Below are 26,127 nucleotides of genomic sequence, written 5' to 3'. Positions count from 1 at the left end.
CCCCCTCACTGTAATACCTCCTCCCCCACCCCCTTTCTCATGCCCCTCTCTTTATGTTCATCATCATCATCATCATCAACAGAAAATTCAAACATGCACAACAAATTTTACAAAAAATCCAGTCCACAGATTCAACAAATTCAGTTCACAGAAGAAAAAGAAAAAGAAGAAGAAGAAGCGGTGGTGCGGTGGTGCGGGGGGTTGGACCCACGGTGTGGCAGGAGGGTTGGACGCAGGGGCGGCGGCGGGTTGGACGCAGGGGCGGCGGCGGTGAGGGGGTGAGGCGGCGGCGGTGAAGGGGTGAGGGGGCGACGGTGATGGGGGTGAGGGAGTGGGAACTGATGATGATGATGATGATGATGATGATGATTATGATGATGGGATGGGATGGGATTTGGGGGTGGAGTTTGGGGGTGGGTGTAGGAGGAAGGGAAATTGGGGGGTTGGGGGGGAGAGAGAAGCGAAGAGATGCTGATGGGTGAGGGTGGGGGTAAGGTTTTTTTTTTATTTTTATTAATAGTCAAGGGTATTTTTGTCTAAAAATTCGGGAAAGGATGATTTTAAAGTGTTTCTGAACGTTCGGGATGATTTTAATAGCAAAAAAACGTCGGGGACGAATTTGATTTTTGCCACTTACCTTAGGGACGATTTTAGTACTTAACCCTAAGTGAAACTGTTGAACTTGAAGTTCTATCATTTAGGAAACATATTGGAATCCTCTCTCACTATCTTCTTTGCTCTCATCTTCTCGAATCACCAGATTTTCTTCATGATTGAAAAGGTGCATTTTTTATTCGATAGGATAAATCGTTGATTCATCACTTTAACGATGGATCCTCAAATGACAAAATCAGAAGCAAGAAATGATTTAGCGAGAAATGGTTCGGGTCTTTCAATTTGATCATTAGAGAACATAAATCTGGAAGAATTGGCTTAGTTGATGGCTCATATTAACATGTTGCAAGCTGCAGCCTCACGTGCACACCTCAGTCCCCTAGTGGATCCTGCAAGGCCGTTCTACTTGCATTCAGGAAAGAGCCATGGCATACCTTTTGTCAGAATCCATGTGGTTTGCATTAAAATTTAAGAATAAAACTGGTTTTATTAATGGAACTTTGCATAAACTCCTAAAAAATTATCTCAATTTTAAGGACTGGGATAGGTGTAATACTTCAACAAAAAAAATTAACCTAATTCCTTTGTCCTAAATACTAAACCCTAATCATAAACCTAATTCACAAATACTAAATTCTAAATTCTAAATACTAAATCCTAAACCCTTAATTGTAACTCATTATCCATAAAATCTAAATCAAAATATATAAATTATATAAGATATAAGTTATATGGAAAAAATAATAAAGACTAAACCTTAAACTGTAAATGCTAAACTCTAAAACACAAATTATAAACTTCATTTCTTAATAACTCCAAAACTATGTCGTTAGGTACTCCTCAGAAAGAAGAAAAGAAGAAGAAGAATAGAACACATAATCTGGAACATTGCGTCAATGGAAAATTCGGCACGATGTGGGGCTTAAAGATTAATGGTGCGTCAAGGAGACGACGAATCTGGAGCGGCATGGCAGTGAATCTGGAATGGTGCAGTGATGGTGAACGGAGTGGCATGGTGCAGTGATGGTGAACGGAGTGGCACAGATTTGGATTTCTTTTCTCTCCTTAGACCATCTCCAATAAGGAACTCATCCCAATTCCTATTTATGGCTCACTTGTCATGAAAAGTAACTCCACATCAGCTTTTACGCCATAAACAATAAATAGGAGCTCAAAGCATCTCTCTTTTTTTCATTAGGAGGAACTAACTTTAGTCCCTGTTGTGGTCCCACTTAATTAATTAATTAAAGTAATTAAAATTAATGTAGTTATTATTTTTTTCAATAATACTAATTAAATTTATAAATTCAAAAATAATTCACTATTAAAAAATATTAATATTAAAAAATTCGTATATAACAATAATACACAATATATAATTCGAGATTATACTAATTTGTAAATATAAAGTAAAACATAGTTAGGCTCTATAGTTGACGACAAGCATTGTGAAATTGCCATATGTGTTCAATCAAGTCCTCTTTCAACTGTCTATGCTGCTGCCCATTTCGAAGTTGGGCATTTCTTTGGAGAAATTGATGGTATGATGCAAAATCTTCCTCTCCCACTTGAAGTTATGATAAGCCATTTTTGACATCATCATACTCTAAACCTTGAGCAAAATTTCCGGCATAATTGTCTCTTTTATCCTCAACAATCAAATTATGCAATATAATATAAGCTATCATTATGTCTGCAAGATTCTTTTTCCAAAAGCGCGATGGACCACGTATAATTGCAAAGTGTGCTTGCAACACTCCAAGTTCTCGCTCTTCATCTTTTCTTTGCCCTTTTTGATATTGTGCAAATAACTTGCATTTCTCCCCTTGTGGCTTTGAGATTGATTTGACAAATGTGGCACATTCAAGATAAATACCATCTGCTAAATAGTATCTCATAGTATAATTATTACCATTAATAGTATAATTTACCTCCAAAGCACAGTCATTTAGAATATCATCAAACACTGGTGAACGATCTAACACATTGATATCGTTATTTGAACCAGAAACTCCAACAAATGCATGTCATATTCAAGGGTCTGAAGATGCTACAACCTCAAGTACTATGGTTGCAACCCCACAATAACCACTCATGTACATACCTATCCACGCCTTTGGACAATTTTTCCATTACCAATTCATGCAGTCAATGCTACCAACATGTAAGGAAAGCCACGATCCTCTTCCATTTATAGCAGGTGTCGTACATCGTTTGAATTTGGTTTTCGCAAGTATTCATCATCGAACACTGAAATGACACCTTCAACAAATTTTGAAAAGTATTCAATTGTAGTGCTCTGGCCTATGCGCACATAATCATCAACAACATCATCTATTATGCATATTCTAACATCCGTATTGCAACGGTGCATTTTTGGAGTGGTGACAAGCCTCCTCTTCCAGTTGCATCGACCCTCTATTGGAAATACAAATAGACATTTGAGAGATCGTCTACTATCCGAAGGCACACATGTCTTCTCATTCGAAATCTCCGTTGAAAAATGTCAGCATTATACACCAGCTCATTTGTAAAGTAATCTTGGAAATGGCGATCATGTCCTACTTCTCGATCTCTGTTGATCCATCTATGAGGAGTTGGGATAGAGCTTTTATCGATATATTCTTCTTCTGAATCATCGAATAAACACTCATCGATCGAATTATCCATGAGTGTGTTATCTCGCCATCTTCTTTTACCATACAAAGCCTCATTAAACATATCATCAAAATTTCTAGCCATATCTTGAAATGTATTTTTTAGTATTCTTTTGAGGTGAGAAACTAAGGTTGAAATAGAGTTACAAAATCATTAATAGTTGATATTTATAAGTGTGTCCGCAGCAAGTGGGTACTTCTCAACGACTAGTTTTGCAATGGCTACTTAATGGCTAGTTTTTTCTTGTCTAAGTTTAAAACGACCAGTTTTGCAGCAGCTACTTAACAGTTAGTTTTTTCTTGTCTAAGTTTAAAATGGCTAGTTTTACAACTGTCACTTTGTTAAACATTAACGGCACAATAATATTGACAAATTGGAAAAGTTACATCACAAATGAATAAAAGAAATTATATCACATACCAGTAATACGCAGTAAAAATAAAACATACAACTTAACTCTATGAATACAAGGAATTATTAAGTAAACCACTTATTGATTATTTTCTCACATGCAATCTCATGAAGAGCTCGTCATTTTACACTCATTGTAAACGTGTCAATATTAAGTATTTGCATATCCATTTCTCTTTCCCTTTCCTTAGCCATCCTTTCCATTTTCCTTTCATTTGCATTTATCTCCATTTCTTTAATATATCACTGAATTTGTAATTCTTGTTCTTTCATCACCGCTTGAATTTGTACTCCTTTTCTTTGATTGCCATAATCTTTGCTCTATGTTCCCTCTCCTCTTCTCTTTCTTTTTCCCTATCCATTAGTTCCTTCTCTCTAGCACTCTTAATATCTTCCATGATAGATAGTTTCTTAACAATTGATGATTTCTTTTTGCTAAGATCTTCAGACATTTGTACTTTTTCCTTATGTTTTCTCTTGCTCTTCTTTGATCCTTGTGGGTGAACGGGAGAGTCCACACTGGTTTTGTCAGCCAAAGATGTTTCTGGATTTGATGATGATGAGTATGCTCCAGTTGCACTAATCTTGGTTCTCTTTGAGCCTCCACTCTATGTAGGTAGTTGGCTTCTCCATTTTTGCTCCAAACGAAGCATATTCTAATGCCTCTCAAAAGTGAAAATTTTACCGTAATTTGTGGAATAAAGTTTATAGGCTAACTCCTTTATATCATCAGCATTCGAACCACTCCTTATGTTTCGGCTGGCTTGATCGTAGCAACTAGCAAATTGTGCAAGTGCCTTGTTGATCTTATACCATCATTTCTTATATGCAACTATCCCCTTTTCATGTCAGCATTGAATTGTATACAATAGTTGTGAATTCGACTCCAAAATGCGTCGCCCTTTTGGTTAGTACCAACTATAGGATCAGTTGAAATATTTAACCATGCATTGATCAACATCTGGTCCTCTTTCCAATGCCAGTGTTGAATACTATCTTGCCTACGATTTTCAATGTCATCATCATTGAGGTCGATAACATCTAATCCACGAGGGTCGGCAAAATCTGAATATTGCAAATTTGGACTAGATTGTATCAGAGTCTGAAGGGATGGGTTAGAAGAGCCACTAACACCAGATGAGTCATGTCTCGATGTATTGAATTGAGTTGGAAACGGCACAGATGTTGGAGTAACATTTCCGATAAAGGGATTAAATAAGGATGAAAATGAAAAATGTGGTGTTTGTGAATTTTGATTATGTTGTTGGAATATAGGAAATTGATTATTATAAAGAGCTTGAAAATTGAAATTAGGAACATTTTGTGGATTTGGATTTTGAAATGTATTTGGTAGTGTGAAGTTTTAATTTGGAATTTGAGAGTTTGAAGTTTGAGATTGTTGGGTATTTGGAGTTTGAGAAAAGTTTTGTAAGTAATTGAAAAAAGAGTTGAGTTGGTTTGGATCCATTTTTTCGAACAAAAAATAATCTCAATAGAATTTTGATTTCATAAACTGGAAAGAAAATGAAGAAGAATAGAAGAAAGTGTGAGAATAGAAATGTATGTAAGTAGTATATATAGAGTAATAAAATATTAATTTATTAATAATAACGGTAATATAATAACGACTAGTTTTCAACAGCTAATTTTACAATGGCTAGTTTGGCAATGGCTAATTTTATAATGTGGTTAGCATTTTTAAATTTTATAAACAAAAGTAAATAACCAAACCAAAAAATATTTTGTAATGTGTAAAAATTAAATTTATTTTTTTATGTAAACAAATTTAATTCATTTTAATTTAATATAACAATATAGACAATATTTAATATGATTTAATATAATTATTTATTTAATTACTATTTAAATAATTTATATAAATAATTAATATAAATTATTAGTTAAATAAAGATATAACTATTTAAATAATTATATTAAATAATTAAATTATATTTAATTTATTAATAATTATAATAATTAATTATATATGTAAAGTATATATATATATATATATATATAAAGTTAATACATGTATAAATATTATTGGTTTTTATTCAAAGAGAGCAAGTCCCTCTGAACAAGGTTTCTAGAACTTTGAAAGACGTCAAGGAACTCTCTTCTCTTTCACTCCCATGCTAAAGTCTTCCCTTTTTCTGATACACGGTAAATGGTGTTCCAATTTTAGTTACCGTTGGAGTTGTTCTTAGACTATCTCCAGTAGAGAACTCATCACAGTCCCTATTTATGGCCTACCTGTCATATAAATTAACTTTATATCAGCTTTTGTATCATAAACAGTAAATAGAAACTCAAAGTATCTCTCTCTTCTCCGTTATGAGGAACTAACTTTAGTCCCTAATGTGGTCCCAGTTAATTAATTAATTAAAGTAATTAAATTTAATGTAGTCATTATTTTTTTCAATAATATTATTTAAATTTATAAATTCAAAAATAATTCACTATTAAAAAATATTAATATTAAAAAATTCATATATAACAATAATACACAATATATAATTCGAGATTATACTAATTTGTAAATATAAAGTAAAACATAGTTAAGCTCTATAGTTGACAGCAAGCATTGTGAAATTGCCATGTGTTCAATCAGTCCTCTTTTAACTGTCTATGCTACTGCACTGCCTATTTCGAAGTTGGGCATTTCTTTGGAGAAATTGATGGCATGGTGCAAAATCTTCTTTTCTCAGCTAAGATTGTGATAAGCCATTTTCGACATCGTCATACTCTAAGCCTTGAGCAAAATTTCCTGCATAAGTGTCTCTTTCATCCTCAACAATCATATTACGCAATATAATACAAGCTCTCATTAAGTTTACAAGATTCTTCTTTTCCCAAAAGCGCGCTGAACCATGTATAATTGCAAAGCGTGCTTGCAACTCTCCGAGTGCTCGCTCCACATCTTTTCTTTGCCCTTCTTAATATTGTACAAATAACTTGCATTTCTCCTCTTGTGGCTTTGAGAATGATTTGACAAATATGGCCCATTCAGGATAAATACCATCTGCTAAATAGTATCCCATAGTATAATTATTACCATTAACAGTATAATTTACCTCCGGAGCACGGTCATTTAGAATATCATCGAATACTGGTGAACGATCTAATACATTGATATCATTATTTGAACCAGAAACTCCAACGAATGAATGTCATATTCAAAGGTCTAAAGATGCTACAACCTCAAGTATTATGGTTGCAACCCCACGATAACCACTCATGTACATACCTTTCCACGCCTTTGGACAATTTTTTCATTTCTAATGCATGTAGTCAATGCTACCCAACATGCCAGGAAAGCCACAATCCTCCACCATTTGTAGCAGGCATTGTACATCATTTGAATTTGGTTTTTGCAAGTATTCATAATTGAACACCGAAATGACACCTTTAACAAATTTTTCAAGCATTCAATTGTAGTGCTCTCGCCTATGCGCACTGATGCGTGAGAATCTTTCTTATCTTTTCCTAGTGAATTTGTATTTGAATTTGTTAAGTTTAATCAAGATTTAAGTATTTTAAGCCACTATAAATGCTACTTTGAGTTGTTTGCAATTTAGTTTATTTCAGGTACCATTCAGGCGAGTTTGACAGAGTTCGTTAGAACAAAAAGGAAGAAAGTGGATGATGTTGTCAACCCTGACCTCCACACACTCCAATGAGCATAGCTTGAGCTTCAGAGGTCCAATTGACGCGGTTCTAGTGGAATTGGAAAGCTAACTTTCAAAGCTTTCCAACGATATATAGTAGTTTATACTTTTTCTCTGGCGCCACGGTGCCAAATGCCACCAAACGCCACATCCTCAAGTTTGGTGCCACATTCCTCAAGTTTGGTGCCAATATCACTATATAAACACATTTATGCACGGGTAGGGTGGTGCCAAACTTGGTGCAGCCCAAGTTTGGCGCCAGCTCTAGTATCAAAGGCGGTCCCCATGCCCTATGAAGCCAGCAACGAGATCTTCTATTAATTTTTTATTAACATTTTAATTTATTTATAATAGGAAAAGATATTATTTAGTTTTAAAAAATATATTTTATATTTATTATAATTAGATATAAATGGGAAAAGATTCAGCCCTTCGGGCTCTCTTCTCTCTTACGCACCTCATTTTACAGTTTACACTTTGGAACTTTGGAACCCTAGTTTTCTCTCTCAGCCATGAGCAACTAAACCTCTATTGTTAAGGTTAGGAGCTCTGTTTATTCTATGGTTTAATACTATTACTCTTCTATTTTTTTAATGTATTGATTTCAATTTCAAGGATTTGTTTTCGTTCTTCATCTTAAGGATTTGGGTAGATTGAAAGAATAACCCTTATTCTAATTGTGTTCCTGCTAAATCTTGGAAAAGTAATTTACTTGAACAACAACTTGAAAACAAATTCTCCTAAATCACTAATTATATGGACTTAACGGGATACGTGACATATAATCCTCTTATATTTGGTTAATTAGGGTTTTTGTGGTTGATATACAAGAATTGGACTTAAGCCTCTAATTGAAATTAAGTAACCAAGGAATTGGCGGTTAACTAGGTTAGAGGATATTAAATTACTAAGGAATTAGGGTTTAGTCACATATAGTTTGCCATGAATTGAATCTTGCATGATTAAAATAGTTGGTAAAAAAAGTTAATCTGAAAAATAAACAACTCTGAAACCTTAATTGTTTTCTCTCATAACTTTCACATCAAGTTTACTGATTGCCTTTAATCCTTTGAATTTACTGTTGAATGCAATTGAACTCTCAAAACACCACTTTCTGCTTGTCTGACTAAGCAATTCACTCAATCATTGTTGCTTGATCCATCAATCCTCGAGGGATCGACCCTCACTCACCAGAGGTATTACTTGATACGACCCGGTGCACTTGCTGGTTAGTTTGTGGAGTTTAAATTTTGCACCACGTTTTTAGCGTCGTTACCGAGGATTGACTGTGATTAACAACTAACCTTTGTTTGATTACTTACATCAGGCGTTCTTAATTTTAGTTTTTGTTTGTTTTTCTTCTCTAATTTTTTTCAAAAATTTAGTGTTATTTTATTTAAAATTTTTCTCATAATTTCTGAATTTAAGTTTGGTTTCCCTTTAGTTGTTTTATTTTTTCCTAGTTATATTTTTTATTTATTTTCAAAATTTTGTGTTCCATTTTGCTTATTAGTTGTTTGAATTTTCTATTTAATTTATTCAGTTATTTTATTTTATTTCTTTTACATTAGTTACCTCACTGAAAATTTTCTGCACTCTGACGTAGAGATTCCTACCTTTTCTTTGTTTTCTGTTTGTTTATGAGCAGGAACGGGAACAAAGAACCTTTTCTTGACTTTGATCCTGAGATTGAGAGGACCTTGAGAAGGCGTTTATAGCATGTTAAAGCTTATAAAGCAGCTGAGAACCTCAGGAACAACTTTGATAAGGAAGTTGAAGAATCCACCATGGAGCTTAATAACAATAATGCGGTTAATGCCAATGTTGTTAATCCTCCTAATATGCCTGAATAACCGAGGAGAACACTTGTCTCATACACTGCTTCTAGCCCTAATTTATATGGGAATAGCATTGTTGTACCCCCTGTGGCTGCTAACAACTTTGAGCTGAAGCCTTAGTTGATTTCTTTGGTACAACAAAATTGTCAGTTTCACAGACTTCCGCAGGAAGACCCAAACTTGTTCATATCTAATTTTCTGCAGATTTGTGACACTGTGAAGACTAATAGAGTTATCCTGATGTCTACAAGCTACTTCTCTTCCTATTTGCTATACGAGACAGAGTTAAGAAGTGTCTTGACACACAGCCCAAGGAGAGCTTAGATACTTGGGATAAGGTAATGCGTGCATAATGAGAAATTGATACCGGAGGGGTGCCGCCAAACTTGGATCTTTGGAGTTTGGCACCACCAACAAAGGAAATAAGGGAGAATTCTCTGGCAGGACGGTGCCAAACTTGGCCCCCTGGCGTTTGGCGCCATCACTAGCTCAAAAAAATTTTTTAATTTAATCTTTCTTGCCCTTTTATCATTATCTGCTTCTTTTGCAATATTTTTATTTTTACTCCTCCTTGCGCTTTTTATGTCCCTCCCCGTTTTTAGTTTCATTTTGCTTGAGGACAAGCAAACTTTTAAGTTTGGTGTTGTAGAGTGCGCTCTTTGTTTATTTTATCATCAATGGCACCAAAGGGAGGTTGTGCACGAATTGTAAATCACACTTTTCACAACTCGTACCACTAACCAGTAAGTGCACTGGGTCATCCAAGTAATACCTTACGTGAGTAAGGGTCGAATCCCACGGAGATTGTTGGCTTGAAGCAATCTATGGTTATCTTGTAATTCTTAGTCAGGATATCAATTATAATTATCAGTTTGGATTGTGAAAAATAAAAGAGCATGAATTAAATACTTGTTATGCAGTAATGGAGAATATGGTGGAGTTTTGGAAATGCTTTGTCTTCTGAATCTCTGCTTTTCCCCTGTCTTCTTCTTCACGCACGCAAGGTTCCTCCTATGGCAAGCTGTGTGTTGGTGGATCACCGTTGTCAATGGCTACCATCTGTCCTCTCAGTGAAAATGGTCCAGGTGCGCTGTCACCACACGGCTAATCATCTGTCGGTTCTCACTCATGCTGGAATAGGATCCATTGATCCTTTTGCGTCTGTCACTACGCCCAACCCTTGTGAGTTTGAAGCTCGTCACAGTCATTCAATCCCTGAATCCAACTTGGAATACCACAGACAAGGTTTAGACTTTTCGGATTCTCAAGAATGCTGCCAATGGATTCTAGCTTATACCACGAAGATTCTGATTAAGGAATCCAAGAGATACTCATTCAATCGAAGGTAGAATGAAGGTGGTTGTCAGGCACACATTCATAGGTTGAGAATGGTGATGAGTGTCACGGATCATCACATCCATCATATTGAAGTGCGAATGAACATCTTAGATAGAAACAAGCGTGTTTGAATAGAAAACAGAAATAATTGCATTAATTCATCGGGACACAGCAGAGCTCCTCACCCCCAACAATGGAGTTTAGAGACTCATGCCATCAAAGAGTACAAAGTTCAGATCTAAAATGTCATGAGGTACAAAATAAATCTCTAAAATTTGTTTAAATACTAAACTAGTAACCTAGGTTTATAGAAAATGAGTAGACTAAGATAGATAGTGCAGAAATCCACTTCTAGGGCCCACTTGGTGTGTGCTGGGGCTGAGACTTGAGATTTACACGTGCCTAGGCTGTTTCTAGAGTTAAACGCCAGGTTGTAACCTATTTCTGGCGTTTAACTCCAACTTGTAACCTGTTTCTGGCGTTTAACGCCAGAATGTAACCTGGAACTAGCATTGAACGCCAGTTTACGTCGTCTATCCTTGAGCAAAGTATGGACTATTATCTATTGCTGGAAAGCCCTAGATGTCTACTTTTCAACGCAATTAAGAGAGTGCCAATTGGAATTCTTTAGCTCCAAAAAATCCATTCCGAGTGCAGGGAGGTCAGAATCTAACAGCATCAGCAGTCCTTTTTCAGCCTGAATCAGATTTTTGCTCAGCTCCCTCAATTTTAGCCAGAAAATACCTGAAATTATAGAAAAATACAAAAACTCATAGTAAAGTCCAGAAATATGAATTTTTCCTAGAAACTAATAAAAATATACTAAAAATTAACTAAAACATACTAAAAACTACATGAAATTAACCCCAAAAAGCGTATAAAATATCCGCTCATCACAACACCAAACTTAAACCGTTGCTTGTCCCCAAGCAACTAAAAACAAAGTAGGATAAAAAGAAGAGAATATACAATGAATTCCAAAAACATCTATGAAGATCAGTCTTAATTAGATGAGCGGGGCTATTAGCTTTTTGCTTCTGAACAGTTTTGGCATCTCACTTTATCCTTTGAAGTTCAGAATGATTGGCATCTATAGGAACTCAGAATTCAAATAGTGTTATTGATTCTCCTAGTTCAATATGTTGATTCTTGAACACAGCTACTTTATGAGTCTTGGCCGTGGCCCTAAGCACTCTGTTTTTCAGTATTACCACCGGATACATACATGCCACAGACATATAACTGGGTGAACCTTTTCAGATTGTGACTCAGCTTTGCTAAAGTCCTCAATTAGAGGTGTCCAGGGTTCTTAAGCACACTCTATTTTTGCTTTGGACCTCGACTTTAACCGCTCAGTCTCAAGTTTTCACTTGACACTTTCACGCCACAAGCACATGGTTAGGGACAGCTTGGTTTAGCCGCTTAGGCCAGGATTTTATTCCTTTAGGCCCTTCTATCCACTGATGCTCAAAGCCTTGGATCTTTTTTATTACCCTTGCCTTTTGGTTTTAAGGGCTATTGGATTTTTGCTCTTGCCTTTTGGTTTAAAGAGCTTTTTGCTTTTTCTGCTTGCTTTTTCTTTTTCTTGCTCTCTTTTTTTTCGCATTTTTTTTTCTGCAAGCTTTGTTCTTCACTGCTTTTTCTTGCTTCAAGAATCATTTTTATGATTTTTCAGATTATCAAATAACATTTCTCCTTTTTCATCATTCTTTCAAGAGCCAACAATTTTAACATTCATAAACAACAAATTCAAAAGACATATGCACTGTTCAAGCATTCATTCAGAAAACAAAAAGTATTGCCACCACATCAAAATAATTAAACTATTTTAAAATTCGAAATTCATGTACTTCTTTTTCTTTTTCAGAAAATATTTTTCATTTAAGAAAGGTGATGGATTCATAGGACATTCATATCTTTAGGACATAGACACTTAGATACTAGTGATCATGTAATAAGACCCAAACATAAATAAACATAAAGCATAGTAAACGAAAAACAGAGAAATAAGAACAAGGAGATTAAGGAACGGGTCCACCTTAGTGAGGGTGGCGTCTTCCTCTTCTTGAAGAACCAATGGTGCTCTTGAGCTCCTCTATGTCTCTTCCTTGTCTTTGTTGCTCCTCCTTCATAGCTCTTTGATCTGCAGTCAAATGCTCTACCACTGAACTATGGACCCTTGAGATAAACCTCTCCATCTCCCATGACTCAGAGGTGGAAGCTTTTGCCTTTCCTTTCCTCCTTCTAGAGGTTTCTCCGGCCTTAGGTGCCATAAATGGTTATGGAAAAACAAAAAGCAACGCTTTTTTCCACACCAAACTTAAAAGGTTTGCTCGTCCTCGAGCAAAAGAAGAAAGAAGTGGAGAAGATGGAGGAGATGGAGGTGTGTGAATGGGTGGGTTTGGGAGGAAAATGGTTTGAATTTGAATGGTGAGGTAGGTGGGGATCCTGTGGGGTCCACAGATCCAGAGGGGTCAAGGACTTGGCATCCCTGCTCCATTTAGGCATGCAAAACGCCCTTAGAATGCATGTCTGGCATTAAATGCCAGTCTGGTGCTTGTTTCTGGCGTTTAACGCCAGCTTGATGCTTCTTTCTGGCGTTAAACGCCAGTAAGCTCTTCTTCCAGAGTGAGCTGTTTTTAATGCTGTTTTTCATTCTGTTTTTGATTTTTTCAGTTGATTTTTTCACATGATCATCAACCTACAAAAAACATAAAATAGCAATGGAAACTAAATAGATATAGTTAAATAACATTGGGTTGCCTCCCAACAAGCGCTTCTTTATTGTCTTTAGCTGGACCTTACTGAGCTTTTAATCTAGCCTCAGCCTTGAGCACTCTTGCTCAACATTGCCTTCAAGATAATACTTGATTCTCTGTCCATTAACAATGAACTTCTTATTAGAATCAATGTCTTGAAGCTCCACATAGCCATATGGTGACACACTTGTAATCACATATGGTCCCCTCCACCGGGATTTCAGTTTCCCGGAGAATAGCCTGAGCCTAGAGTTAAACAGCAGAACCTTCTATCCTGGTTTAAAGACTCTAGATGACAGCTTTCTGTCATGCTACCTTTTTGCTTTCTTTTTGTAAAGCTTGGCATTTTCAAAAGCAGTGAGTCTGAATTCCTCTAGCTCATTCAGCTGGAGCAATCTTTTTTCTCCAGCTAATTTGGCATCAAAGTTTAGGAATCTGGTTGCCCAGTAGGTCTTATGCTCCAGTTCCATGGGCAGATGACAGGCCTTACCATACACAAGCTGGTATGGAGAGGTCCCTATAGGAGTCTTGAATGCTGTTCTGTAAGCCCACAGAGCATCATCCAAGCTTCTCGCCCAATCCTTTCTACGGGTACTTACAGTCCGTTCCAGGATTCTTTTTATTTCTCTATTAGAGACTTCAGCTTGCCCATTTGTCTGTGGATGATACGGAGTTGCCACCTTGTGACTAATTCCATACTGGACCATAGCAGAGTAAAGCTGTTTGTTGCAGAAGTGAGTGCCCCCATCACTAATTAGTGCTCTAGGGACACCAAACTTCTGAAGATATGGTTCTGGAGGAACTTCAGCACTGTCTTAGTATCATTAGTGGGTGTGGCAATGGCCTCTACCCATTTGGATACATAGTCGACTGCCACCAGAATATAAGTGTTTGAGTATGATGGTGGGAAAGGCCCCATGAAGTCAATACCCCATACATCAAACAACTCAATCTCCAAGATTCCTTGTTGAGGCATGGCGTAACTGTGAGGCAGATTACCAGCTCTCTGGCAGCTGTCACAGTTACGCACAAACTCTCGGGAGTCTTTATAGAGAGTGGGCCAGTAGAAGCCACATTGGAGGACTTTTGTTGCTGTTCGCTCACCTCCGAAATGTCCTCCATATTGTGATCCATGACAATGCCATAGGATCTTCTGTGCTTTTTCTCTAGGCACACATCTACGGATTATTCTGTCTGCACATCTCTTAAAGAGATATGGTTTATCCCACAGGTAGTACTTTGCATTAGTAATTAATTTTTTCTTTTGTTGCTTGTGTACTCCTTGGGTATGAATCTTGCAGCTTTATAGTTTGCAATGTCTGCAAACCATGGTGTTTCCTAGATGGCAAACTGTTGCTCATCCGGAAAGGTTTCAGAGATCTCAATAGAGGGGAAGGACGTCCCTTCTACTGGTTCTATCCGGGACAGATGATCAGCCACTTGGTTCTCTGTCCCTTTTCTGTCTCTTATTTCTATATCAAACTCTTGCAGAAGCAACACCCATCTTATGAGCCTGGGTTTTAATTTCTGCTTTGTGAGTAGATATTTAAGAGCAGCATGGTCCGTATTCACAATCACTTTTGATCCTACTAAGTATGATCTAAACATGTCAATGGCATAAACCACTGCAAGCAATTCTTTTTCTGTGGTTGTGTAATTTTTCTGGGCATCATTTAAAACACGACTAGCATAATAAATGACATGCAGAAGCTTGTTATGCCTCTGTCCCAGTACTGCACCAATGGTATGGTCACTGGCATCACACATTAATTCGAATGGTAATGTCCAGTCTGGTGCAGAAATAACTGGTGTTGTGACTAGCTTAGCTTTCAGGGTTTCAAATGCCTGCAGAAACTCTGTGTCAAACACAAATGGCGTGTCAGCAGCTAGCAGGTTGCTCAGAGGTTTTGCAATTTTTGAAAAATCCTTTATAAACCTCCTATAGAATCCTGCATGCCCCAGAAAGCTTCTAATTGCCTTAACATTGGCAGGTGGTGGTAATTTTTCAATTACCTCTATCTTAGCTTGATCCACCTCTATTCCCTTGTTCGAAATCTTGTGCCCAAGGACAATCCCTTCAGTCACCATAAAGTGACATTTTCCCAGTTTAAAACCAGGTTAGTCTCTTGGCATCTTTTCAGAACCAGTGTCAGGTGATCAAGACAGGAGCTGAATGAGTCTTCATATACTGAGAAGTCATCCATGAAGACTTCCAGAAATTTTTTCACCATATCAGAGAAAATAGAGAGCATGCATCTCTGAAAGGTTGCAGGTGCATTACATAGCCCAAATGGCATCCTTCTGTAGGCAAATACTCCAGATGGACATGTGAATGCTATTTTCTCTTGATCCTGGGGATCTACTGCAATTTGGTTGTAGCCTGAATAGCCATCCAAAAAGCAGTAATAATCATGACCTGCTAGTCTTTCTAGCATCTGGTCTATGAATGGTAAAGGAAAATGATCCTTTCTGGTGGTTGTATTGAGCCTTCTGTAGTCAATACACATGCGCCACCCTATAACTGTTCTTGTAGGAACCAGTTCATTTTTTTCATTATGAACCACTGTCATGCCTCCCTTTTTGGGGACAACTTGGACAGGGCTCACCCAGGGGCTATCAGAAATAGGATAAATAATCCCAGCCTTTAGTAACTTGGTGACCTCTTTCTGCACCACTTCCTTCATGGCTGGATTTAGCCGCCTCTGTGGTTGAACCACTGGCTTAGCATCGTCCTCCAATAGGATCTTATGCATGCATCTTGCTGGGCTGATGCCCTTAAGGTCACTTATGGACCACCCAATAGCTGTCTTGTGTGTCCTTAACACTTGAAGTAGCGCTTCCTCTTCCAGGGGATTTAAAGCAGAGCTTATGATCACCAGAAAAGTGTCACCTTCTCCCAGAAATGCATATTTCAGGGATGGTGGTAATGGTTTGAGCTCGGGTTTAGGAGGTTTTTCCTCTTCCTGAGGAAGTTTCAGAGGCTCTTTCAATTCCTCTGAATCCTCCAGATCAGGCTGAACATCTTTAAAGATGTCTTCCAGCTCTGATTCGAGACTCTCAGCCATGTTGATTTCCTCTACCAAAGAGTCAATAAGATCAATTTTCATGCAGTCTTTTGGTGTGTCTGGATGCTGCATGGCTTTGACAGCATTCAACTTAAACTCATCCTCATTGACTCTTAGGGTTACTTCCCCCTTTTGGACATCAATGAGAGTTTGTCCAGTTGCTAGGAAAGGTCTTCCTAGAATGAGAGTAGCACTCTTGTGCTCCTCCATTTCTAGCACTACAAAGTCAGTGGGGAAGGCGAATGGCCCAACCCTGACAATCATGTCTTCAACCACGCCTGATGGGTATTTAATGGAGCCATCAGCAAGTTGGAGACATATCCGGGTTGGTTTGACTTCTTCAGTTAAACCAAGCTTTCTGATAGTGGATGCAGGTATTAGGTTGATGCTTGCCCCAAGATCACATAAAGCTGTCTTGGTGCAATCAACCTCTAATATGCATGGTATCAGAAAGATCCCAGGATCTTTAAGCTTTTTTGGGAAGCTTTTCAGAATGACTGCACTGCATTCTTCAGTGAGGAGAACTCTTTCAGTTTCTCTCCAATCCTTCTTATGACTCAAGATCTCTTTCATGAACTTGGCATAAGAGGGTATTTGCTCAAGTTCCTCTACAAACGGAATCTTTATTTCAAGAGTCCTGAGATAGTCTGCAAAGCGAGCAAATTGCTTATCCTGCTCCTCTTGGCGGAGTTTTTGAGGATAAGGCATCTTGGCTTTGTATTCCTCAACCTTGGTTGCTGCAGGTTTATTTCCTATAGAAGTGGTTGGAGAAGCCTTTTTAGAGGGGTTGCTATCAGTACTTGTGTGTGTCTGATCCTTCACTGGCATTTGAATGCCAGGGTTGGAAGCTTGATTGGCGTTGGACGCCAACTTCCTACCTATTTCTAGCGTTTGAACGCCAGAACTGAGCTTCCATTGGGCGTTTGATGCCAGCTCCCTGCCTGTTCCTGGCGTTTAAACGTCAGAACTGCGCGTGGGTTGGGCGTTTAACGCCAACCTTGCATCCTTTTCTGGCATTTGAACGCCAGAGTTGTTCCTCTCTGGGCCCTTACTGTCCTCAGAGGGATTTTGGATAATTTTTTACTCATCCTCTGTCAGTTGTTCTTTTCTTGGCTTTTTGCTGCTCTGAAGTGAGGTATTTAATGTTTTCCCACTTCTTAATTGAACTGTCTGGTACTCCTCTGTTATCTGCTTTGATAACTGCTGTTTTGTCTGATTCAATTGTACCTCCATATTTTTATTAGCATTTTCAGTGTCTTGTAGCATCTCCTTGAATTCTGCTAGCTATTTTCTTAGAAAACACAATTGTTGATTGAGTTCAGCAACTTGTTCTGGAAGACCAAGTTCAGCAGTTACTGTTTTAGCCTCTTCTTTCATGGAAGACTCACTACTCAGGCACAGATGCTGATTTCTGGCAACTGTATCAATGAGCTCTTGAGCTTCTTCAATTGTCTTTTTATGTGTATAGATCCACCAGCTGAGTGGTCCAAAGACATCTGAGCTTTCTCTGTAAGCCCATAATAGAAGATGTCTAACTGCACCCACTCTGAAAATATTTCAGAGGGGCATTTTCTTAGCATCTCTCTGTATCTCTCCCAGGCATCATAAAGAGATTCATTATCTCCTTGTTTAAAGCCTTAGATGTTCAGCCTTAGCTGTGTCATTCGTTTTGGAGGGAAATATTGATTCAGAAATTTTTCTGACAGTTGTTTCCATGTCTTTATGCTAGCCTTAGGTTGGTTATTTAACCACCTCTTAGCTTGGTCTTTTACAGCAAATAGAAATAGTAATATTCTATAGACATCCTGATCTGCTTCCTTATCATGTACTGTATCAGCAATTTGTAAAAACTGTACCAGAAACTCTGTAGGTTCTTCCTGTGGAAGACCGGAATACTGGCAACTTTGCTGCACCATGATAATGAGCTGAGGATTCAACTCAAAACTACTGACTCCGATAGAGGGTATACAGATACTACTCCCATATGAAGCAGTAGTGGGGTTAGCATATGACCCCAGAGTCCTTTTGGACTGTTCATTTCTACTTAGGTCCATGATGGAGAAAGGGAGATGTTGTGAATTGCAAATAAAATATTTTTTTTTGAAAAACGAAATTAAAATAAAATAAAATAAAATAAATAAAAAATTGACTATAATTTTGAAAATTAGAAGAAAAATAAATAAAAGAAAATTGAAAACAAAATTAATTAATTAAAAAGATTTGAAAAAGATGTGGGTGAGGATTTTCGAAAAAATGGAGAGAAATTGGTTAGGAAGTTTTGAAAAAGATATGTCTTAAAATTAAAGATACTTGTAAGAAAATAAAATAAAATAAAATAAAAAAGGAAAAGATCTGAAAAAGATTTGATTTTAAGATTTGAGATTAGAAAAAGATAAGATAAGCTAGGTAAGAGAAGATAAGGAATTTAAATTAAAAAGTTTTGAAATTTTAAATTTTAAATTTTAAATTTTAAATTTTGAATTTTGAATTTTCGAAAAAGTCAACAATATAAGATAAGGATTTGAAAAAGATTTAAATTTTGAAAAATTTGATTTTTAAATTTGAAAATTAAATTTTGAATTTTGGAAGTTGAAATTTGAAATAAGATAACATAAGTTTTTGAAAAAGATATGATTTTTTTTTTAAAAAAGATTTGAATTTCGAAATTTTTAAAACTAAGATAAGATAAAATAGAAATTTTAAAATAAAAATCTGAAATTCTTATGTAAATTTCGAAAATTACTTAAAATAAAGAGAAAAGATATTTTTTTTTAATTTAATGAGGAAAGAGAAAAATAATAAAATGACACAAAACTTAAAATTTTTAGATTTAATGCTCCTTATTTTCGAAAATTTGGAGGAAAAACACCAAGGAACACCAAACATAAAAATTTTAAAATCAAAATACAAGCAAGACTCAAGAGCACCTTGAAGATTCACAAGAACACGAAGAACAAAAATTCAAAGACTCAAAGGACTCAAGAACATAAAAAAAGAACACCAAACTTAAAATTTTTAGAAAACCAAAAATAAATTTTCGAAAATTAACTAAAAACTAACAAGAAAACACCAAACTTAAAACTTGACAAAAGATTTAATCAAAGAAAAATTATTTTTGAAAAAGTTTTAAAAGGAAGATACCTAATTACCAAGAACATAAGCACAACGCTCTAGCCAACTGAGCTATAAATTTAACGTGTTTTAAAAAAAATATTTAATGTATAAAATTTTTTTATATTTTGGATACTAATAATTCGAAAAGAAGAAAAACAAAAAAAAAACACAAAACAAGAAAAACTAAAGATCAAACAAGGAAAATAAACAAGAACAACTTGAAGATTAAGAAAGAACTAAGAACATATAATTTGAAAAATTGAAAGAAAAATAAAATCATGCAATTGACACCAAAATTAAAATATGAAACTAAACTCAAACAGAAGACTAAATCATAAAGTTATTGGTTTTAAAAATTTTCGAAAATAATTTTAAAAAAATAAAATAAGGGTTTTAAAATTTTAACCAAAAACAATAATAGAAGACTCTAAACTAAAAAGAAAAATTTTTCCTAATCTAAGCAACAAAATAAACCGTCAGTTGTTCAAACTCGAACAATCCCCGGCAACGGTGCCAAAAACTTGGTGCACGAATTGTAAATCACACTTTTCACAACTCGTACCACTAACCAGCAAGTGCACTGGGTCGTCCAAGTAATACCTTACGTGAGTAAGGGTCGAATCCCACGGAGATTGTTGGCTTGAAGTAATCTATGGTTATCTTGTAATTTTTAGTCAGGATATCAATTATAATTATCATTTTGGATTGCGAAAAATAAAAGAGCATGAATTAAATACTTGTTATGCAGTAATGGAGAATATGTTGGAGTTTTGGAAATGCTTTGTCTTCTGAATCTCTGCTTTCCCCCTGTCTTCTTCTTGACGCACGCAAGGTTCCTCCTATGGAAAGCTGTGTGTTGGTGGATCACCGTTGTAAATGGCTACCATCCGTCCTCTCAGTGAAAATGGTCCAGGTGCGCTGTCACCGCATGGCTAATCATCTGTTGGTTCTCACTCATGCTGGAATAGGATCCGTTGATCCTTTTGCGTCTGTCACTACGCCCAACCCTTGTGAGTTTGAAGCTCGTCACAGTCATTCAATCCCTGAATCCTACTCGGAATACCACAGACAAGGTTTAGACTTTTCGGATTCTCAAGAATGCTGCCAATGGATTCTAGCTTATACCACGAAGATTCTGATTAAGGAATCCCAGAGATACTCATTCAATCGAAGGTAGAATGAAGGTGGTTGTCAGGCACACGTTCATAGGTTGAGAATGGTGATGAGTGTCACGGATCATCACATCCATCATATTGAAGTGCGAATGAACATCTTAGATAGAAGCAAGCGTGTTTGAATAGAAAACAGAAATAATTGCATTAATTCATCGGGACACAGCAGAGCTCCTCACCCCCAACAATGGAGTTTAGAGACTCATGCCGTCAAAGAGTACAAAGTTCAGATCTAAAATGTCATGAGGTACAAAATAAATCTCTAAAAGTTGTTTAAATACTAAACTAGTAACCTAGGTTTACAGAAAATGAGTAGACTAAGATAGATAGTGCAGAAATCCACTTCTGGGGCCCACTTGGTGTGTGCTGGGGCTGAGACTTGAGCTTTACACGTGCCTAGGCTGTTTCTAGAGTTAAACGCCAGGTTGTAACCTGTTTCTGGCGTTTAACTCCAACTTGTAACCTGTTTCTGGCGTTTAACGCCAGAATGCAACCTGGAACTGGCGTTGAACGCCAGTTTACATCGTCTATCCTTGAGCAAAGTATAGACTATTATATATTGCTGGAAAGCCCTGGATGTCTACTTTCCAATGCAATTGAATGCGTGCCAATTGGAATTTTGTAGCTCTAAAAAATTTATTCCGAGTGCAGGGAGGTCAGAATCCAACAGCATCAGCAGTCCTTTTTCAGCCTGAATCAGATTTTTGCTCAGCTCCCTCAATTTCAGCCAGAAAATACCTGAAATTACAGAAAAACACACAAACTCATAGTAAAGTCCAGAAATATGAATTTTTCCTAGAAACTAATAAAAATATACTAAAAACTAACTAAAACATACTAAAAACTACATAAAATTAACCCCAAAAAGCGTATAAAATATCCGCTCATCAAAGGTGAATCATCTTCACGGAGGAGCACAGCCTGGAATGAGACGGCCACCGGGATGACTGAGGTGGTTTAGTCCCTTTTTCACCTCCTATTTCCTTCTATTCCTATTATGTTATATTCCTATTTTCTGTTGTTTTGCTTTGAGTGCCTGCATGATCTTTAGTATTTTCAGTTCTTAGGTTCTAGTTTAATTCTGTGTTTGAGCTTAATTTGAAAGAATGTCTTATGTATCGCCCACTGAGCTTGAATCTAAAAGGAAAAAGAAAAGAAGTGATCTATTGCATGAGAAATTGAGTTTATATTTAAGAGTAGTCTTATGTACTTAAATGTGGTGGTGTTTCCTGTTACTTTGAATGCATGATATGAACAGTGCATATTTCAATTTGAATCAAAGGATGTTGATGCATGAGGAACAAGAGTATAGAGAACTATTATGAATTCTCCAAATTAAACAAGAAATTAATCTTTGAAGCAAAAAAATAGCAAAAAGAAAAAAAAGGTCTAAGGCTCTGAGCATCAATGGCTAGGAAGGTCAAGCATGATTAAAAGCTCAAAGAGTTGTTTTCCTAGCCATATGCTTGTGGTGTGAATGTGTCAAGTAATCCTTGAGACAGAGCACTAAAAGTTGAGACCAAGTGCAAATACAGAGTATGCCAAAGGCTTTGACTACCACTGTCTGAGAGCAATTGAAAGAGAAATCAGAACTCAAAAGAGTTCTCCAGTTAAGTGCTTGTTGTGTTTTGTGTAAGTAAAGCTTGAGATAAAACACTTAAAGTCCTGGCTAGGATCAAGGTGCAAAGCACCAAAGAAAAAAAAATAAAAATGTTGTGTTCAAGAATTAATCCGAAGTAAAGAAAAGACAAGAGAATTCATAATATTATTCGGATTCTAATTCTGAATGACATTGACATTCCTAAGATTCAAAGGATAGTGAGATGCCGAAACTATTCAAGGTTTTAGTGTTGTTAACCCCACTTTGAGATAGCCAGGAGCTTAATTGAACACTCAATTCTCATGTAAATTCATATCCAAAGTTTATATTAGTTTTGGTTGCTTGAGGACAAGCAACAATTCAAGTTTGGTGTTGTGATGCATGAGCATCTTTCTTATCTTTTCCTAGTGAATTTGCATTTAAATTTGCTAAGTTTAATCAAGATTTATGTATTTTAAGCCACTATGAGTACTACTTTGAGTTGTGTATAATTTGGTTTATTTCAGGTAGCAATCAGGCGAGTTTGACAGAGTTTGTGTAGAAGAAAAGGAAGAAAGTGGATAATGTTGTCAACCCTGACCTCCTCATACTCCAACGAGTATAACTTGAGTTACAGAGATCCAATTGATACGGTTTTCGAAGCATTGGAAAGCCAACTTTCATAACTTTCCAATGATATATGATAGTTTATACTTTTTTTCTGGCGCCACAGTGCCAAACGCCACATCCTCAAGTTTGGCGCAACATTCCTCAAGTTTGGCGCCAGAAGCCTTGGAACACGTGCGTGTTCGCTGCATACATCAAGTTTGGCGCCACATTCCTCAAGTTTGGCGCCAATATCACTATATAAACACATTTATGCATGGGTAGGGTGGTGCCAAACTCGGTGCAGCCCAAGTTTGGCGCCAACTCTAGTATCAAAGGTGGTCCTCACGCCCTATGAAGCCAGCAACGGGATCTTCTATTAATTTTTGGTTAAAACTTTAATTTATTTATAATAGAAAAAGATAGTATTTAGTTTTAGAAAATATATTTTATATTTATTAGGATTAGATATAAAAAGGAAAAGATTCAGCCCTTGGGTCTCTCTTCTCTCTTATGCACCTCATTCTATAGTTTACACTTTGGAACCCTAGTTTTCTCTCTGGGCCATGTGCAACTAAACCTCCATTGTTAAGGTTAGGAGCTCTGTTTATTCTATGGATTAATACTATTACTCTTCTATTTTAATTAATATATTGATTTCAATTTCAAGGATTTGTTTTCGTTTTTCATCTTAAGGATTTGAGTAAATCGGAAGAATAACCCTTATTCTAATTGTATTTTTGCTAAATCTTGGAAAAGTAATCTACTTGAACAACAGCTTGAAAACAATTTCTTCTAAATCACTAATTATCTGGACTTAACAGAATACGTGACATATAATCCTCTTATATTTAGGTAATTAGGATTTTTGTGGTTGATAAACTAGAATTGGACTTAAGCCTCTAATTGAAATTAAGTGATCAAAGAATTGGCGGTTAACTAGGTTAGAGGAGATTAAATTACTAAGAATTAGGGTTTAGTCACATATAGTTTGCCATGAATTGAATCTTGCATGATTAAAATAGTTGGCAAGAAAAGTTAATCCGGAAAATAAACAACTCTGAAACCTTAACTGTTTTCTCTCATAACTTTCATACCAAGTTTACTGTTTGCCTTTAATCCTCTGAATTTACTGTTGAATACAATTGAACTCTCAAAACACCATTTTTTGCTTGTTTGACTAAGCAAATCACTCAATCATTATTGCTTGATCCAACAATCCTCGTGGGATCAACCCTCACTCACCTGAGGTATTACTTGGTACGATCCAGTATACTTGCCAGTTAGTTTGTGGACTTTAAATTTCGCACGACGCTCATAAGCATCAACAGCATCAGCTACTACGCCATATGCTAGCATCCATATCGCAGCGGTGCATTTTTGGAGTGGTGACAAGCCTCTTCTTCCAGTTGCATCGACCCTCTGTTGGCAATACGGATAGACATTTGAGAGAGTGTCTGCTATCCGAAGAAACACATGTCTTCTCATTCGAAATCTCCATCGAAAAATGTAAGCATTATACACCGGCTCATCTACAAAGAAATCTTGGAAAATGCGATCATGTCCTGCATCTCGATCTCCGTTGATCCGTCTTCGAGGAATTGGGATAGAGCTTCTATCGATATCTTCTTATTCTGAATCATCGAATAAACACTCATCGATCCAATTATCCATGAGTGTGTTATCTCACCATCTTCTTTTACCATACAAAGGCTCTTTCCATTTCCTTAGCCATCCTTTCCATTTTCCTTTCATTTGCATTTGTCTCCATTTCTTTAATATATCACTGAATTTGTAATTTTTGTTCTTTCATCGCCGCTTGAATTTGTAATCCTTTTCTTTGATTGCCATAATCTTTGCTCTATGTTCCCTCTCCTCTTCTCTTTCTTTTTTCGTATCTATTAGTTCCTTTTCTCTAACATTCTTAATATCTTCCATGAGAGATAGTTTCTTAAAAATCGATGATTTCTTTTCCTAAGATCTTCAGACATTTGTGCTTTTTCCTTACCTTTTCTCTTGCTCTTCTTTGATCCTTGTGGGCGAACGGGAGAGTCCACACCGGTTTCGTCAGCCAACGGTGTTTCTGGATTTGATGATGATGAGTATGCTCCAGTTGCATTAATCTTGGTTCTCTTTGAGCCTCCACTCTGTGTAAGTAGTTGGCTTCTCCATTTTTGCTCCAAATAAAGCATATTTCAATGCCTCTCAAAAGTGAATTTTTTATCATAATTTGTCGAATAAAGTTTATAGGCCAACTCCTTATATCATCAACGTTTGAACCACTCCTTATGTTTCGACTAGTTTGATCGTAGCAACTAGCGAATTGTGCAACTGGCTTATTGATCTTATACCATCGTTTCTTACATGCAACTGCCCCCTTTTTCATGTTGGCGTTGAATTGTATACAATAGCTGTGAATTCGACTCCAAAATATTTTGTCCTTTTGGTCAGTACCAACTATAGGATCAATTGAAACATTTAACCATACACTGATCAACATCTCGTCCTCTTTTCAATGCCAGTGTTGAATACTATCTTGCCTACGATTTTCAATGTCATCATCATTGAGATCAATAACATCTAATCCACGAGGGTCGGCAAAATCTGAATATTACAAATTTGGACTAGATTATATCGGAGTCTGAAGGGATGGATTAGAAGAGCCACTAACACCAGATGAGTCATGTCTCGATGTACTGAATTGAGTTGGAAACGGCACAGATGTTGGAGTAACATTTTCGATAAAGGAATTAAATATGGATGAAAATAAAAAATGTGGTGTTTGTGAATTTTGATTATGTGGTTGGAATATAGGAAATTAATTATTAGAAGGAGCTTAAAAATTGAAATTAGGAACATTTTGTGGATTTGGATTTTAAAACGTATTTGGTAGTGTGAAGTTTTGATTTGGAATTTGAGAGTTTGAAGTTTGATATTGTTGGGTATTTAGAGTTTGAGAAAAGTTTTGTAAGTAATTGAAAAAAGAGTTGAGTTAGTTTGGATCCATTTTTTCAAACAAAAAATAATCTTAGTAGAACTTTAATTTCATAAACTGGAAAGAAGATGAAGAAGAGTAGAAGAAAGTGTGAGAATAGAAGTGTATGTAAGTAGTATATATAGAGTAATAAAATATTAATTTATTAATAATAACGGTAACATAGTGACGACTAGTTTTCAACAGCTAATTTTACAATGGATAGTTTTGCAACGGCTAATTTTGTAATGTAATTAGCATTTTTAAATTTTATAAATAAAAATAAATGACCCAACCAAAAAATATTTTGTAATGTGTAAAATTTAAGTT

The 26,127-nt window shown here is 36.3% G+C and overlaps 1 protein-coding gene and 1 pseudogene across 1 annotated transcript; both read right to left on the bottom strand.

The window, feature by feature from the left end:
- Positions 1-2,189: 2,189 nt before the first annotated feature.
- On the bottom strand, positions 2,190-2,989 carry LOC107646833 (uncharacterized). The gene is made up of 3 exons (XM_016350983.1): positions 2,825-2,989; positions 2,720-2,729; positions 2,190-2,593 (listed from the first exon to the last, which is right to left on the bottom strand). The coding sequence occupies exons 1-3, from the start codon at positions 2,987-2,989 to the stop codon at positions 2,190-2,192; spliced, it is 579 nt and encodes a 192-aa protein (XP_016206469.1).
- A 3,403-nt stretch (positions 2,990-6,392) lies between these two features.
- Positions 6,393-25,015, bottom strand: LOC148555075 (uncharacterized; annotated as a pseudogene).
- Between the last annotated feature and the right edge of the window lie 1,112 nt (positions 25,016-26,127).

This window comes from Arachis ipaensis, chromosome B6 (genome assembly GCF_059453495.1).
Source record: "Arachis ipaensis isolate K30076 ecotype BB chromosome B6, ASM5945349v1, whole genome shotgun sequence".
Lineage (NCBI taxonomy): Eukaryota > Viridiplantae > Streptophyta > Magnoliopsida > Fabales > Fabaceae > Arachis > Arachis ipaensis.
Note: the sequence above shows the minus strand (reverse complement) of the source record. Positions and strands in the feature narration are given on the sequence as shown.

Bases quoted from the DNA above. Each gene is read 5' to 3' on its own strand.
- LOC107646833 (XM_016350983.1), bottom strand. From the start codon at position 2,989: ATGCACCGTTGCAATACGGATGTTAGAATATGCATAATAGATGATGTT.